The sequence below is a fragment of the Empidonax traillii genome, unplaced genomic scaffold (genome assembly GCF_003031625.1).
Source record: "Empidonax traillii isolate 1590-97213 ecotype Southwest subspecies unplaced genomic scaffold, ASM303162v1 scaffold135:size1941959, whole genome shotgun sequence".
Lineage (NCBI taxonomy): Eukaryota > Metazoa > Chordata > Aves > Passeriformes > Tyrannidae > Empidonax > Empidonax traillii.
This window is the reverse complement of record NW_020955328.1, coordinates 1,279,752-1,294,874: the sequence shown is the minus strand read 5'-3', so window position 1 is coordinate 1,294,874 and position 15,123 is coordinate 1,279,752. Positions and strand designations below refer to the sequence as shown.

At 56.5% G+C, this 15,123-nt stretch overlaps 1 protein-coding gene across 2 annotated transcripts; it reads right to left on the bottom strand.

The window, feature by feature from the left end:
* Window positions 1-4,650: 4,650 nt before the first annotated feature.
* On the bottom strand, window positions 4,651-11,587 carry DYNLL2 (dynein light chain LC8-type 2). 2 transcript variants are annotated; one of them, XM_027883766.1, is made up of 3 exons: window positions 11,448-11,587; window positions 8,141-8,279; window positions 4,651-6,511 (listed from the first exon to the last, which is right to left on the bottom strand). In XM_027883766.1, exons 2-3 carry the CDS (start codon window positions 8,270-8,272, stop codon window positions 6,374-6,376), a joined length of 270 nt encoding a protein of 89 aa, XP_027739567.1. In that variant the 5' UTR covers window positions 8,273-8,279; window positions 11,448-11,587; the 3' UTR covers window positions 4,651-6,373. The 2 variants fall into 2 exon arrangements, with proteins under 2 accessions (XP_027739567.1, XP_027739566.1); XM_027883765.1 differs by lacking the exon at window positions 11,448-11,587 and having other exon boundaries at window positions 8,141-8,293.
* Window positions 11,588-15,123: the final 3,536 nt, after the last annotated feature.

The following is a 15,123-nucleotide window of genomic DNA, read 5'->3' as shown; positions in this document are numbered from 1 at the left end:
CAAACGAGCAGGAAGCGTTGCCCTGTTTACTGCACAGACTTCAAGCTGCTTTTTCTACGGTGTGAGATCCGCCAGATTTAATTGCTTAATGATTTTCTATAAAATATTTAAGCACCACAGTATCTTTAGCCAGCCCAGGCTCTGCCTGAACTGCATTTATCAATCAGAGGCAGCGACTGAGCCCTGGCCTGGCACCCAACGTTTGCTGAGTCACCCAACACTTTTCCTTCTGCTATCGATAAAAGGAAACAGCTCCAGGGAGCCCCTGCCAGCACCCCTGGGTGGGGACCCTGCTGGAAGGGGCCACATGGGTGCCATCCCTCGGTCCCCCTGCAGGCCGTGGTTTCAGAGGGACCCCTTGCAAGGGGTGGGGTGTCAGGATTTACTCCCCCGGGGCTGACCCGCGGAGGAGCAGATGCTTTTGGCCGGGTCATTTTGAACCCTTGGAGAAACCAGGGCTTTGAAACGCAGCCTCGGGAAGAGGTTGTGTCCTTGTCGGAGCGTTCCGGGCTTTCCTCAGCAACAACAAAGACGTTTGTTTTTTCCCAGAGCCCCGTTCTGGGCCGGGAGCCAGCGGGCTGTGTGCGGGCTGTGGTGGAGGCTCGGCCTGGCCCCCACCAGCCCCCCGGCCTGCCCTGCCCTTCCCTTCCCTTCCCGGCTGGAGCGGCCCCGGCAGTGGAAACAGCGCACGGTGGGCACGGCATCACACCCCAGAGCCTGCGTGGGGAAGGAGCGCTGTAAGCAGGGATTTCCGTCCCTGACTCAGCTCAGGCAGCGAAGGGCTAAGCCACAGCCGGGCTCACGCCGCGTGCCACGCGCCCGGCCTGGCCCACCGGCACACCCCGGGAAAGCCTTTCTGCAGGGTTGGATCTGCTCATCCCGGCCAGGGGAGACATGGGAAAAGCCTTTCCCGAGGGTCTGGCTGCAGCGTGGCACTCTGTGGGAGCACACGTCCAGCTCTGCAGATTCCAGCCCCGTCCATGTGTGGGACTCGGTGGCCGGGGCTGTGGGAACAAAGAGCAGCTTTCAGTGGCTCACCCCGCACAGGGACGGCAGAGGCGAATTCCTGGGATGCTTCTACGGGCTGCAACCAATGCAGAGGGAGAGCAGGGATCCCAGCAATCTCCTCCCCCTGAAAGCACTTCATTCACACCCGGGCTGGAAGGAGGTGAAAGGAAAGGCCAGGCACATGGTTAAATGTAGGGGGGCCCTGAATGCAGGGGGGGGCTCGGAGCGCTCCCTGAGAGCCTCCCTGCCCACAGGAGCCTCCCTGCCCACAGGAGCCTCCCTGCCCACAGGAGCCTCCCTGCCCACAGGAGCCTCCCTGCCCACAGGCTGGGGTCGAGGGCACGGGGTCTGGACAAGCAGCTGAGCTGTAGCCGGGCTGCTCCACAACAGCCATAAATCAAGGGAGAGGAGTAAGCAAGGGAGGGAACAAAGGACATGGAGGGATGCCACGGCACCTGGCAGGGAAGAGCCGTGCCGAGAACGGCCTTGGAGGGAAACCTGTGAGCTGGCCAAGGGTCTGGCCCCATGTCCTGCCAGGGGACCAGCACTGGCCCCGCTCTCCTGCCTCTCTCCAGTGCAGCCCTCGAGAGGCCCATCAGCACGGGGCATGTGGGGACAGGGGATGTGGCAGAGCGTGACCTCCTGCCTCCCCCACGGCCGGCAGCGCTCCCAGGACACCTCCCTGGCACTGCCCTGGCCCACCGGGCCACAATGAGCTCTGGCACGTTGGCTCTGAGTCCCCAGCACCAGGACGGAGTGCCGTGGCCTGCGAGGCCACTAGAGCAGCCTGATTCCACAGACAGGAGGGAAAACGCTGCACCAGGGCCTGATAAAACTGTTCCTTGAGCTTAACTCGGGGCTGCCCCTGCTCAGGCACAGGGACTGGAGCGGGGTTTCCTTACCCCATGCTGGGTGCTGAGCCCACCAGTGCTCGGAGCACCTGCCACCACCACGAGAAGGGCTGGCAGAGGCAGTGACCTGATGAGGAGCAGTTATTTGTCTCGTTGGTAATGAGTTATTACTCAGCCTCAGCTAGACACTGCCTTAAGGAAGGAAACATCTGATCATCTTTTAATAAACACAGTTGGCTCCTGCGAGGCTCCTGCAGCTCCTGTATCTATAACGTGCTCTGAGACGCATGGCAGACAGAGCTGCTGTGAGTCACCGTCTGGGAAAGGGTGTCAGGATCCCTGCTCAGTAAATAGAACAAAGGAGGGAAACCTCGGGTGGGCAGGGATGGCACAGCCCTGCTTCCCTCACCGTGTGCCACCAGCCTCCTCAGGGTTTACCCAACAGAGGCTGCTGAAAGCCAGATAAAAATTATTTCTGTGTTTTCTCCCTTCATCTCAAACCTCCTGCAAAAAGGGTTGGGAGAAGGAACAGCTCCACTGGGTACTGGGTTTTCCAGCGACAGGCTCTGCTCCCACGTGCCTGGGGAAGGTTAGCACTGCAATGGCAGCGCTGCAGGCTGGCTGGGAGGGAAGGAGAGCACTGACCTGCAGCATGGCTGTTCCCAGAGGAGGAAGGTCCAACTCCCAGGTCCCTGTGCTGTCACTTTGTCCCTTCCTGGAGTCCCAGGTGCTCACAGAGAAGGGGAAGAACACTGTGCCAGGCAGGCAGGGAGCAAGGCTGCCTGCTGATGGAGTCACATACCTTCTCCCATGGCTTTCCACCATACTCACTCTGTAGGAGAATGAATCCCAGGTAATGTCTAGGAGCAACACCCACAGAGCACAGCTCCCAAACCCCAGCCTGCCTGCTCTCAGTGCCACAAAGCTCTGCTTTGTAGGGCTCTTCCCCATCTGGAAGAAATGCTCAGCATAAGAAACTGCGTAAGCTGGCTCGTAGGAGAGAAAACAATGTGACACTCTCACCAACCACGCCATCCCCCGCAGCAAACACACATCTGGAGAAACATCTGCACCCACAGCTCGCCCCCAGCAGCAGCCTCAGACTCCCCTGCAACCCTGCACTTCCTGAGCGCCTCCAGGCAGGGCAACACACACTGAGCTTACATTTCAATGGCGGTTCTGCCCAAACACATCTGGAAGCAGTTTCTTTCTCCAGATGTTCCCCCCCCCCAATACATACCTTCCCCTCAGTGTCCCAGATCCAGATGTTTCCGAATAGCTCAGAACCGAGTGGATGCTGTTGGGCTCTCCAGCGTGGAAACAGTTAACGCTCCGAGGCTTCATCCAGGACACCTGTGCCTGGTGGAAACTGGAGACAAAGTGGAGCCCAGCAGTGGAAAAAGTCAAAGCCAAAAGCTGTCAGGCAGCTGCTGGGGAGCGGGAGGGGAGGGCAGCAGGACACAAAGCTCCATGTTCAGACCTCCCCCTGCTCTTGGCTGTGTAGAGGGAAGCGCTGCTCAAATTCAGGCAATTTGTGTCCAGGGCGCCAGTGCTACAAGGAAGATGATTCAGGGGAAAGAGGGCTACGTTTTACTGCCAAATTCCTGAAGATGAGAGCTACAGTTCCTTTTCCTTAGCCTGAAGCAGGACTCCCGCTGCAGTGACACATCCAAGGAAGCACCAAGCCCACTTTCTACTTGCACGTGTCAGCTCCGGGGCACACCATCCCTCCAGCCCTGGCAGGGCCTCCCCTCCCCACCAGGGATCAGTGTCCAGCAGCACCACAGCCCGTGGATACACGGCTGGAAAGAGGGGGGTTTCCCAGATGGAACTCAGGCTGGGAAAGTGTTTCACCTGGGGTTTGGATCAGCAGCCTCCCGTGCTGCAGCAGGCACTCAGGAGCCAGTTCCTCTGCCATTTGCTCAGTTAGCTCAGCCCCAGATGGTTGCACATTCCCTCGGAGCCACAGTGCCAGGCCTGGAATGCACAGCCCCAGCACAGCCTGCCTGGTGCTTCAGCACAGCAACTCCGCTTCCAGCTAAAAGGCTGGGGCTACCAAGAAAAGAACATCACTCCCAGCTCCCCCAAAGTAGAAACCACCCCTGCTTTCGGGCCCTGGCAGGCACGGGGGGAGCAGATGGGCCGTGTGTAACAGCCGGGGTGGTGCAGCCCGGGGAGCTGCTCCCCGTGAGTCACGCTGGTGTCACTGTGCCACAGCAGAGCTGCTACACTGCTGGAGCCGGGGAGAGCCCACAGCCTTTCCAAAATATCACACAGGCCACAACCGCAAATGTAGGCTGCAGCAGGAGCAAGATAGCAAGCTGAGGGGGTTGTTTGAGGGCAAGCCCACAGCCCCCATGGTGAGAGAAGTATTAAACACATCAGTTCAGCTCTCAGCTTTCTCTCCAACACAGGGAGGAGGCCTGAAGGGAAAACCTGCTTTCCTGGGAAGCAGGGAGACACCTTTGTGTGCAGGAGCCAGGATCCCAGCTGCTGTAGCAGCCCCCAGCTGTCTGAAGCCATTAAGAGGTCAGTCCCAGCACCTTCAGATCCAGGTTACTTGGCACAGAACATCCCATCAGGGTGCAGCAGGACACAATTCCCTTGATCCCTCCCTCTCATTCAGCCTGAGCCAGGCTGGAATTCAGCACCAGCACAGAGGGGCCACACAAGGTCCTCAGGCCATTCCTCACAGACCTCCCTCCTTTGGGTCATCAGCACTTTCCAGGGCAGAGAACTCACAGGTTTTGCTCAGGACAGCTGGTAAGGAAGAAGAAGAAACCAGAGGCTGTTTAAATGTGTCAATTCACCTTTAATGTTTGAAAAAAAAATAAATGGTATTTGAGCCATTGCAGTTATGAAGGGAACAGATCTTGCTCCACGAGAGACCGTGAACAGATTCACATTAGACTCATGCTTGGAAAAAAACAAACCCAAAACATTCTCCTTTCAGACCCAGAGCGGAGTTCTGAAGAGACAAGACCACACGAGCGCCCTGGACGGTCCAAGGCACGTTACCCCAGTGCAGACATTTCCATCAACATGAAATTATGACAGCTACATTCTTTCTAGTTACAACATTGTTCTATCCATAATACAAAATTAGGCATACTTTGGATTTTGCACAGAGACAAGAAGGACTTTTACTTCAGGAAGTCGTGAACCTGGGCCACCGAGTCATTTCACAAAGCCCTTCCCCACCCAGCAGTGATTTATTCCCAACACCAAATTCATCTCAGAGACACAAGGTGGGCTCGGCAGCTCAGCGATATTGCCAATGCATTAGTCAGCAAACCAATAAACAGAGCTCATGACAAGCACCAGGGTCTGACTTGCCATCACAGAGTATTTCTCCGCACCCAGATCAGAACTTCCTGCAGTGTAATCCCAAGTCAGTACGTACTAAGACAACATCACTGCTGAACCTATTGGAGACCAAGACATTTGTCTGCCTTTGAAGCAGATGTCACATGAGTTTCCTTCACACAAACATCACATGTAAATTTAACTTCTTGGTACTGTGCTTTAAGAACAAAAGCAGATATCAGAACATGGAGGACAGTCCTCCAGAAATAGCTTATCAGCTACAGAAAATAAAAATAAAATAAAATAAGAAAAAGACAGTGGCCACTTACAAGTCTTCCACACGACTTAGCTTGCTTTAAGGAGAGCATCAAGTTAAGGCAGTGTTGAGACAACTGGCTACAAACATGCCAAATAGAGCTGTTGTCAGTAGTCACCAATTTGATATCCTACTCCATTGCGGGGCTGGGCCACGTGGCTTTAGAGCTCAATAGCAAGGTCTAAAGACTTCAGCCACAGGATGCTGCTTTCTGCAGCAAGCAGCAGCTCGGGGGGTGGTTTGGAAGCCTTCTAGACCAGGCTGAGTTGCTTACACAAGTCTAGGTCAACATTTCAGCAGAGCCAAAGATACAGCGATGGGCACTGAGCGCGAACACGGAGGGTGCCAGCTGCGGGCCTGGATCACAGTCCGAGGTGGAGTTCAACTTGGGTGTGGAAGCCACGGCACCAAGAGCCACCCCACCAGCTTTCAGGGAAGGTCTAAGACCCGCCCCGAGGGTACTGGGAGAGCCAGCTCTCTACAGTCTGCAGGGTGGGACAGAGGCTCACACTGGCTTTGCTCCTCTTTACAAGGTTAACAGTCTAACAGGACTCAGTAGGGAAGTCAGGGGCTTTTGGCCTGCCCAAAGAAGTTTTCCCAGCCTCAAAGAAGGAGTTACCACTGAGGGAGCTGTTGTGGAATAGTTTTATTTCTTCCCACGTAAAGGCCATTGTTTAAGCATTTACAGGTTTCCTAGTGCAATACAACCAAAAAAAGCAGTAACAAAAAAATGCCGCCTTCTTCCCAGGCAACTAAACAGAAGTAGATTTTTACTGCAACATATACACATTAAATATAGTATACAGTCCATGCAGCGGCATAGCCATGTTAGAGGGAGTCGTGGCTTCAGCCATCAGTGCATTACAGTCCAAATCTCACTCGCTCCTACTTCCTATCCAGACTTGAAGAGAAGAATTGCAACCTGACCCAAGTAAAAATAGATGAAGTGCTTTGTCTCGTGTGTTACATAGCTGCCAAAGTTTCTGCCAACAATGCAGTGCCAAGTTGGGTTGTATTTCTTGTCAAATTCCTGAAGAAAGAGAAGAGAGGCATTAAGGCCAAGAAAGCCCACATGAAAATAGTTCTGAGCACAAATTCTGAGCTGGTTCTGTTCACACACTATCGCCTCTCCTCCCACCTGCAGCATCTTGAGATTCCCCACTGGAAGACACCGTTCTATTAAGCAACCAGCCCTCTGCACTGGATTGATTGAAGGATCCAGCACGAGCAAAACATCTCCTGAGCCTTGGAGCACCCATCAGCCCTGGGCAGGGAGGGCAGAGGAGAGAGCTCTCCTTGGAACAGCGCTATCCAGGCCCTGTGTGTAGGCTACTCAGGGGAATAGTTCTCCTCTCCCATTCCAAACCCACTCACAAAAAATAAAGGTTTTGGCATGTCTGCTCCAGCAAGGCATCTGAGCTGAAAGGTCACCTAGAAAAAAGGAAGAAGCCTGGCTTCTGCTGTTGGGGACTTTTCTACACGTAAAGGGGCAAGAACCCGCACTGAAAATGAGCAGGCAGATCCACAGCCCAGAGAGCACATGGGGAACAAGAGGTCAGAGGTGAGCAAGATGAATGCTGGTTCAATGGTCTTCTCCTACTTAACAGGTAGGATAGGGTTAAAGACCATTTTCCTCCCTCTAATTAGCACATAACACCCTTCCCTCCCCTGAGACAGAGCCAGAAGAACAGACTCAACATCCAAGATTAAAGCAAGTGCTAGTCTCAGACAGCAGCAAGAGTTCGAGTTCTTTGCAGGGAACCTTTGAAGTAAGGAAAAGCCTTTCTTGCCAGGGCATGAAGGTGCATCAAATTGCTTCCCTCCTCCCAACACACTCTCAGGATGTAAAGGCCAACTTCTTTCTGGATGCCTTCTGTTGCACTCGCTCACTTTACAGGCTGCACTGCCCCGAGCACTTTGAGGTAAGTCATGCCTCAAAGTGATCTGAGAAGTCAGGAGACACCTTTGAATCCTTTACCTTCAAGCTTAGATTACAAGCAAGGCCCAAATGCCAGCCCAAGTGCCAGGACTGCACTGCCTCTGAAGTCACACTTCCCTCCTCCAAAAGCACTTTGCCTGACCATTCTGAGAAGCTGCTACAGAGGGAACCAACAGCTCCCCAGACGCCATCAAGCATGAGACAATTAACAGGCTCTTGCAAGTGGCGAAACACCTCTCCACCAGCCAGGGCAGCTGCTCACACTGTTTCTAACGCAGTACATTCCACAACCCCAGCAGCCACCACAAGGCCCATTCTCCTCCTCAGCTTCCACCCCAGAGCCAGGAACACACGTGCACTGCTGCCCACCAAGTGAAACATCAGAGTCATCCCACCTGCACTGGTGCTGCAAGTCAAGCAGCAGCATCTGTGGAGCAGGTCCTAAGCAGAGGCTGCAGCCAGTCCTTTCCAGGCTGGCAAATCCTGAGGGACAGCACTCGTAGTTTGCTCAGAGCTTGCCAGAGCTCTGCCATAGCCCTTCCCTGACCTTGGAGAAGTCACTCCATCCTCTTGCAAACAGCAGTAAAGCAGACAAGAAGCCAAGCATCTTCTCCCTCCCAACACGCAAGCATGAAGCCTCGGCCGCTCAGCTCCCGACAGGAACAGACTCGGGAGCTTTGGGAAGTCTCAGCCAGCACAGCCCCCTCGGCCCCGAGTTACCTTCTTGATATATGCTGCAATGTCCTTTTCTATGTTGTACTTCTCCATGGCCTGTGTAGCACAGTCTACAGCATCCTGCTGCATGTCCTCAGACATGTCCGCATTCTTGATCACAGCCTTTCTGTCAGACATGGTGAACCTAAGGCAGAACATAGATTCCTTTAATCCCTTCCCCAGGCAGGAGACGCTTCCTGTGCATCGGAGGTTGTCCTTTCTGGGCAGGCTGCGTCACAAGCCGACACTACAAACCCCTGTATGGCCTGGGTGAGTTTATTGGGGTTGTGAACAGCAGTCCCAGGCCAAGGTGCCCCTCATAGCCAAAGCGCTGGCTGGAGGTTAGATCAGAGACAGTCAAACATCACCACCTGCGTTAAACACACGCAGAAAAACCTGTGTGGGAGGAGACAGGATCTGCAGAGAGCCACAGCCCTCCTGAACAACAGGACACAGCCAAGTTTCCCTTCCAGGTGCACCAGTGGTTTGGCACATCTTCTGCTCAGAGCCCTGCAAGCAACAGATCCCAGGAAGCACACTAAGAGCAGCAGTGCTTTCATTCCACCCCATCCCAGGTGTCACAGCTCCTGCTGCGAGTTCAGCCTGGAAGGAGTGCTGTTCCACATTCAGCCATCATCACCCCCTCCGCTCCCTGCTGCTCTGCCACGAAACCCAGCCCTCAGCTGTTCCCACGGGACAGAGCTGGTCTGACGAGCCAGAAGCAGGTTAACACCATACTGCAGCCTGAAAACAGGGCAGGGGAAGCAAGTCCCACCACAGAGCCAGCCCTTCCCACCCGGGAGCCACAACACACGTGCCAAAACCAGCATGGTAGTGCTGTCCAGGACCTTCAGGAAACAGGGAAATGCTGTACTGGAGCCGGGTGTGCAGCCCCCTTCGCTCTCTAAGTTAGTTCAGGTGCTTTGTACCAGCCACTGCAGCCATTAGATCTGCTGTGACCTCTCTAGAGACCTGCTCAGCGCCAGGAAGTTTCCAGCACAGTTCATATTATCCTAGAAAACTGGGATTACAATCCCAGCCCTGCAGCCTTTCTTCAAGCCCTGGAGGAGGAGCCCCATGCAGTTCTCCTCCAGACACCAGACCTTGCCCCCACACCCCTCACAAGGCCTGGTCAGGGGTCACATGTCACCTGGAGGACCAGATAACTCCTCCAAGAAGGACCACAGCTGCTCACCTTGCAGCGCCTCTTACCACAGCATATTCAAACTTTGTGGGAATAAGCTTCTTAATGGCAAGGAGTGCCTCCCATTAAGCCTGCAGAGCACCATTAAGTTTCCTAAATCCTTTTACAGCGCTGTGAGTCTTGAGGTGATACTACCAGGCGTGTTTTGAAATAGTGAAACTACACATTTTTAGCTCTGCTGTGGAGGGAAAAAAAAAAATCTGCTGCAATGATCACTTCCTGGAAGAGTCCCAGAAAACTGAAGGAGTAGCTTTGTTACAGCAATTAAACGAGCTTGCTACCCAGAGAGAAAGAGAATCCAGTTACATAATTGCAGCCCTCTGATTACAATACTTCAATTCTTCCCTCTGCCTGCACTTGAAGACTTCTATTGCCACCTTAATTTATACAATTTAGATACAGTCTTTAATAGAGCACTGCTATTAACATACACTAACAGCATCGGGAGGGATGACAGGAACTGAGCTCCAATGCCAACAGAGAGCACGTGCCCCTGCCACAGCCCTGGAAAAGCCACTTCCAGGCAGTTTGTTCCTCTCCATACTGTGGTTTAAGCCAGTGGGGGTTTGCCTGCAGCCCAGAAACCCTGCAGGAAAAAGACACAGCTCAGAACAGCCCAAAGCGCCTGTAGATTGGGAAAAGTCTTCCAGGGGTCCAGTCTGCTGGAAGAGGGAAGCAGCAGAAATCCACCTGCGGGTCATTCTTCCAGGAAAGCATCCTTAGGGAAAAAGGGCAAACAAGCTCTCACACACACCAGGCCTTCACACACCTCCACTGCTCAGAGTTCAGGGGGCACCTGCCATTGCATAACCAGTGACCTGCACAAGGCATCTCCCTTCCTCATTGTTTAGGCAAGGAGCATCCCAGTGCAGGCCCGTGCTGCCGCGGGCGACAGCGCCATAGGAGAAATGATTATCTTTCAGGAGATCCCTGGCCAGCCTGCCCTGCCCTGCCCAGCACTGCACCCTCCGTGGCCAACCACCACAGGGGCTGGCAGTGGCTGTGCTGTCCTGCACCTGCCATGGGACAGGGAGCAGCTCCAAGTGTCACCCCCTGCACCCACCTGAACACCAGAGCAGTCATAAGCCCCAGTCTGGGCTCATTCCCTGGGGAGTTACAGGTTGGTCCTCCCCAGGAGGCAGGCCAGTGCCACTACATACACATCATAACCCTTTTAAACCACAGGATCGCAGGTGGCCCTTGGGGTCTTGCCACCCAATCTGGCCCTATCTGAGGAAAACCACAAAGCCCCAGCACACAGCTCAGGGCAGGATGGGCCTGGGAAAGGATAACAGCACAGCCCCAGCAGTCACCCCTTCCCCATCCCAGGGCAGGATGTGGGCTACAAGGAGGAAGACCACAGCCCCAGATGCCACTGCGGGGCAGGATGAGGCCTTGGGAGGGGGACTGGGGCTAAGCCAGCACCCAACCCTTCCCTCATCAGGGTAGAATGAAGTCTCAGGAGCGTGAGGCCTAAGCCCAGCACCCAATGGCAGCTCCAGGACAGGCTGGAGCTTTGGGAATGGCACGAGACATAAGACCCCTGGTAACCATTCCTTCCCTGTCCAGGTTGGGACAGAGCCCTAGAAACGGGACGGGGCTGAAGCCCAGCACCCACCACTTCCCCTTAAGGACAGCATGGATCCCGAGGACGGGTAGGAGAAGCCAAGCCCAGCATCCGTCACTTCCCCATCAGGACAGCACAGATCCCACGGATCGGGACGAGGCCCAAGCCCAGCACCCACCGCATCCCCCACCGCGGCCGAGGAGGGCCCTGGCAGGGGGTGCGGCACAGCCCCTCTCCCCGCAGGGCAGCGGGGGGCTCGGGAAGGCGCTGCCGGGAGCCGGAGCCCTGCGTGACCTTCACGGGGGGAGCCCCAGGGGCGCCCGAGGCCGCGGTGACCTTGCCCGGAGCAGGGCCGGCACGGCACCAGCGCGGACCCCCGGGGCGGGGCGGGCTCCGAGCGCCATCCACGGGCCGGTCCCGCCTGGCCACGGCCGCGACCGCGACCCTCCCCCGGGGCGGACCCGCCGCCACCTCGCACACGGAGCGGCCGGTGCCGGACGAGCCTCGAAGACCCCCGGCGCCCCGGCGGAGGCGTCGCTCACCTTCACAGTGACAGGGCCACCCCGGGAGGGCGAGGCACGGCACCGAGGAGGAGGAGGATGGGGTGTGAGGAGGCGCGGCCCCGCTGCCTCAGCCCGCTCCGCTCCGCTCGGCGCCCCGCGCGCTCTGCGCCCCGGCGCCGCGCCGCGCTCAAATACCGCCCCGCCCGCTGCGGCGCGCGGGCCGCCGCGCCCCCATTGGCTGCGCCGCCCCGCGCGCCGCGCCCCTATTGGCTGCGGCGCGGAGCGGCCCGCCGCGCCCGGCCCGTCCGCCCGCGCTGTTCTGCCTACATCCTGTTTCATCCCACAATGCCGCGGGGCGGCGCGCGGCGGGGAGGGGCGGGGCCGGGGGGCGGGGGCGCCGGGAGGGGCCGGGGCCGGTGTGAGGGGACGGGCCGTGGTGCCTCGGGGGCTTCGTCGCCTCGGGACCCCCATCCCTGCGGGGAGCCTGATCCCCTGGGTGGGCTGATCCCTCAGAAGGGGCTCTGCTGCCCTAGGGGGTCAAGATTTCCCCGCGGGGGTCCCCTCTGCCTTAGGGACCCCGATCCCTGAGCCTGACCCCTTGGGTTGAGTCTCACACCAGAGTGTTCTCCTGGAGCTCGCTGTAACCTTTTCCTCCACCACCATCCCCAAATGTCCATGCTTTCAGGTCACTGCAGCAGGTGCTCAGTGTCCCTCAGCAGGACTCAGCATCTCCAGACAGATCTCCCCCTCCCGAACACGTCAAGAGGGTTCTCACATTTCTTAGGGTTTTCCTACAAACAGCAAAGCATGGGGAATGCCCCGGAAAGTTTGGGGAATGACCAACTTTCACGAGACCGTCAGGCCCACGTCCTGTGGAAGCCACTGCTTTTCCTCTGGGATGCCTCAGGGAGTCCTGCCAGGTCATTTTCCAGCCAGGTCCAGTCTTCTTTCATGTGGAAAAGCTGATAAAATCCCAACCCCAGGTATTGCACTGCTTAGAACTGTCCCTGCACCGCAGCAGAGCTCGGGGGTGACGTGTGGCTGTTGGAGCAGCATCGTATGTTCACCCTGAGAATGTGGGGTGTTCCCCGTACACGTGAAAGCCAAAGGGAGGACAGAGGGGACAATAAAGCCCTCCTGTTCACACACCTGCCTGTGAGCTCTCACGGGGTCTGGCAGCGAGGGAGCACCGGGCCAGCAGGGGTGACACCGGTGCTCCAGACGCTTGGCTCTCCCGCACAGGGATCCTGCCCTGGATAACTGTGCTCCGGGCACACTCCTCCCCCCCGGCTGCCCCTGCGTGCCCGGCTGCCGGGCTGGCCGACAGCCAGCTCCCGTTTTGGTTGCTCCATTTCACTCGAGCTGCAGTGCCAAGAAGCCCTTTGCAGAAGACACCTGAAGAAAAGCCCAGCAGAACAAAAAAATCCCGATTCCTGTGCTGTCCCCATTCCCACGCCGTGGTGCCCGCACAGCAGCGAGACAGAGACGGCGCTGCCCGGGCTCAGCTGGCTCTTAATGAGACCAGTTTTAATTGCCTGCGTGGCCTTGAGAACCAGGAAAACTACTTTGGGTCCTGAAACCTCCCTGATTTGATTGCTGAAGGAAGACAAGCCTAGGGCTGGTAACAGCACCCGGGGGACAGGCTGGGCTCATTCCACGTGAGCCAGCTGGGCAGCCCAGGAACGGGCTGATCCCGTTCGCTAATGAAGTGGATAGTTCCTGGTGCGACCTCTGCAGCCTCTGAGGTACTGGTCAAAACTCCCAACAGCAAATAAAATGTTTACTGTTGTTTAACGGGTCCAGACCTGAGCTTCAGCTTTAAGAGAGGAGAAGCCAGAGAGCAGCAGAAAAGCCAGTGAAGATGAAGGAACGCTGCAGGGCCCGGCACTGAGGTTGTAGGAGCCCAGAGGGACAAGGCCGTGCCTGGGCAGGTGGCACGGTCCAGGCTGGCACGCTGGAGCAGGCAGGACCCCCAGGACACGGCTCCCAGAGTGTCCCTCCACGAGGGCAGCCAGCCCGCTCAGGTTCACTGCACCACGCTGGGCTGTGCTATTTATAGCTCTGCCGAGTCTCTGTCGAGGCAGCACATCCCTGAGTCCTGTGGATGTGCTCTGTGAACACCCCAGCCCAGGCAGTGCAGAGCCCTGGGACGGAGCTGCTGTTTGCACTGGGGTGAGGTTTGTGCTGTGCTGCGAGTCCTGAGCTGAGGCCGGGGCAGGGGATGGGGTGCAGTGGGCTTTGAGGGCAGAGGCAGGTGCTGGGTGATGCTCATCCTGTCCGTGTGTCCCAACAGGGAGGCCCAAGCTTTCCCACAAGGACTTCCATGCTCCAGACCTCCCCATATTTTCCAGTAGCAGAAGCAGCACTTGCCTCCCTCCTGCCCTGCCTGTCCTGGGGATGCCCATGGGCACCTTCAGCCCAGGGTAGGAGGGCAGCCGCCCCAGGGAGCAAAGGGACAAGGTATTAAACAGTGGCCCTGAACCCACATGGTGACAGCCTACAGTTCCCAGAGCTGGCTCCAGTGCTTCTGCATTGCCAGTGTAACCCCATCCCAGTTACATCCTGCCTCCTCCCAGAGCATCTGCAGCAAGAGGAGGTGGAGGAGCCCCACTCCTGCCTGGCTCAGTCCTGCTTCTGGCAAGGGAAGGAGCATTGCCTTGATGGAATGAAGTGCTTGGTGTGCCATGGAGGGAGATGCGTTCCTGAAGAGTGACAAAAGGCATTTGTTTATAAATTCCTCCAAGTGCACTATGTAAGGCACTTCACAGGGATTCACAGAAAAGGGCCTGGCTCAAGGAGCAGTTTGCCATCTAAGGCTCTGCTCCTCCTGCCCCATGGCCACACGCTTCCCCACAGGATGTTTCCAACTGCAGGCGATTTTAAGTCAAAACCCACAGACTTGTGTGCATTTGCCACAAGAAATGCGGAGGTCTGGGAGCCAAGTGTGGGGCTGACAGTGTGAGTGTGGCTGCAGCATCCCCCCACCTCCATCCTGCGCCTCTGCAGGAACATCCCCCGTAGAAAACTTCTCTAATTCAGCCTAAGCCCACTTTGCTCCACCTCAGCCCATTACTTCTGTTCTGCCCCACCATGGAAGTGGCCCACTGACTTATCTCACAGCACGGATTCATAGCAGATGACTGCAGAAATGTCACCTTCATCTCCTCGCCTCGCAGGAATTCCTTCCCGCTCTCCTCCCACGTCTCCTGCACCTGTGCTCCCTTCCTTTCTCTCCCCCACCAGTCACTCTCCTTGCCAATAATCAATAAAAACAACAGTAGCAGTAAAGCAGCTTCTATTAATTCCCCTCTGGAACAGAACGAAGGGTGTGGGCACAGCAGTGACACCCCAACACCCCGGAGCAGGGTTGCTGCTCTGTGCCAAGGGCAATTTGGCTACTTCATCATATCCACAGAAGCCCTTGCTCATGGCTGCAGCCCCCAGCAGCATTTTGGGTGCTGGAGCCGGGTCCCTCACCGGCACAGCCCCCCGGGGCTGCCCAACGGGCTATTTTTTACCAGGAGTCAATTGTTCTGGCAAGTGTTTTGCAAAGCACATTCCGGAGGGTTTGCTCTCCGTCCTGGGCTGCTTTGATCAATCTTGTTTGCGAAGCAGTTTCCAGCGCCCTGGTTAATGTACGTTATTATCTCCCTCAATCCCTGCTATAGAACCTGGATAAATCCCGGGGAAAAAGAAAAAGCCCTATAAAAGGAAA

Bases quoted from the DNA above. Each gene is read 5' to 3' on its own strand.
- DYNLL2 (XM_027883765.1), bottom strand. From the start codon at position 8,293: ATGTTCTGCCTTAGGTTCACCATGTCTGACAGAAAGGCTGTGATCAAG. The intron at 6,512-8,140 runs GTAACTCGGGGC...CTCTTTCTTCAG, and splicing joins TTGCAGCATATATCAAGAAG to GAATTTGACAAGAAATACAA.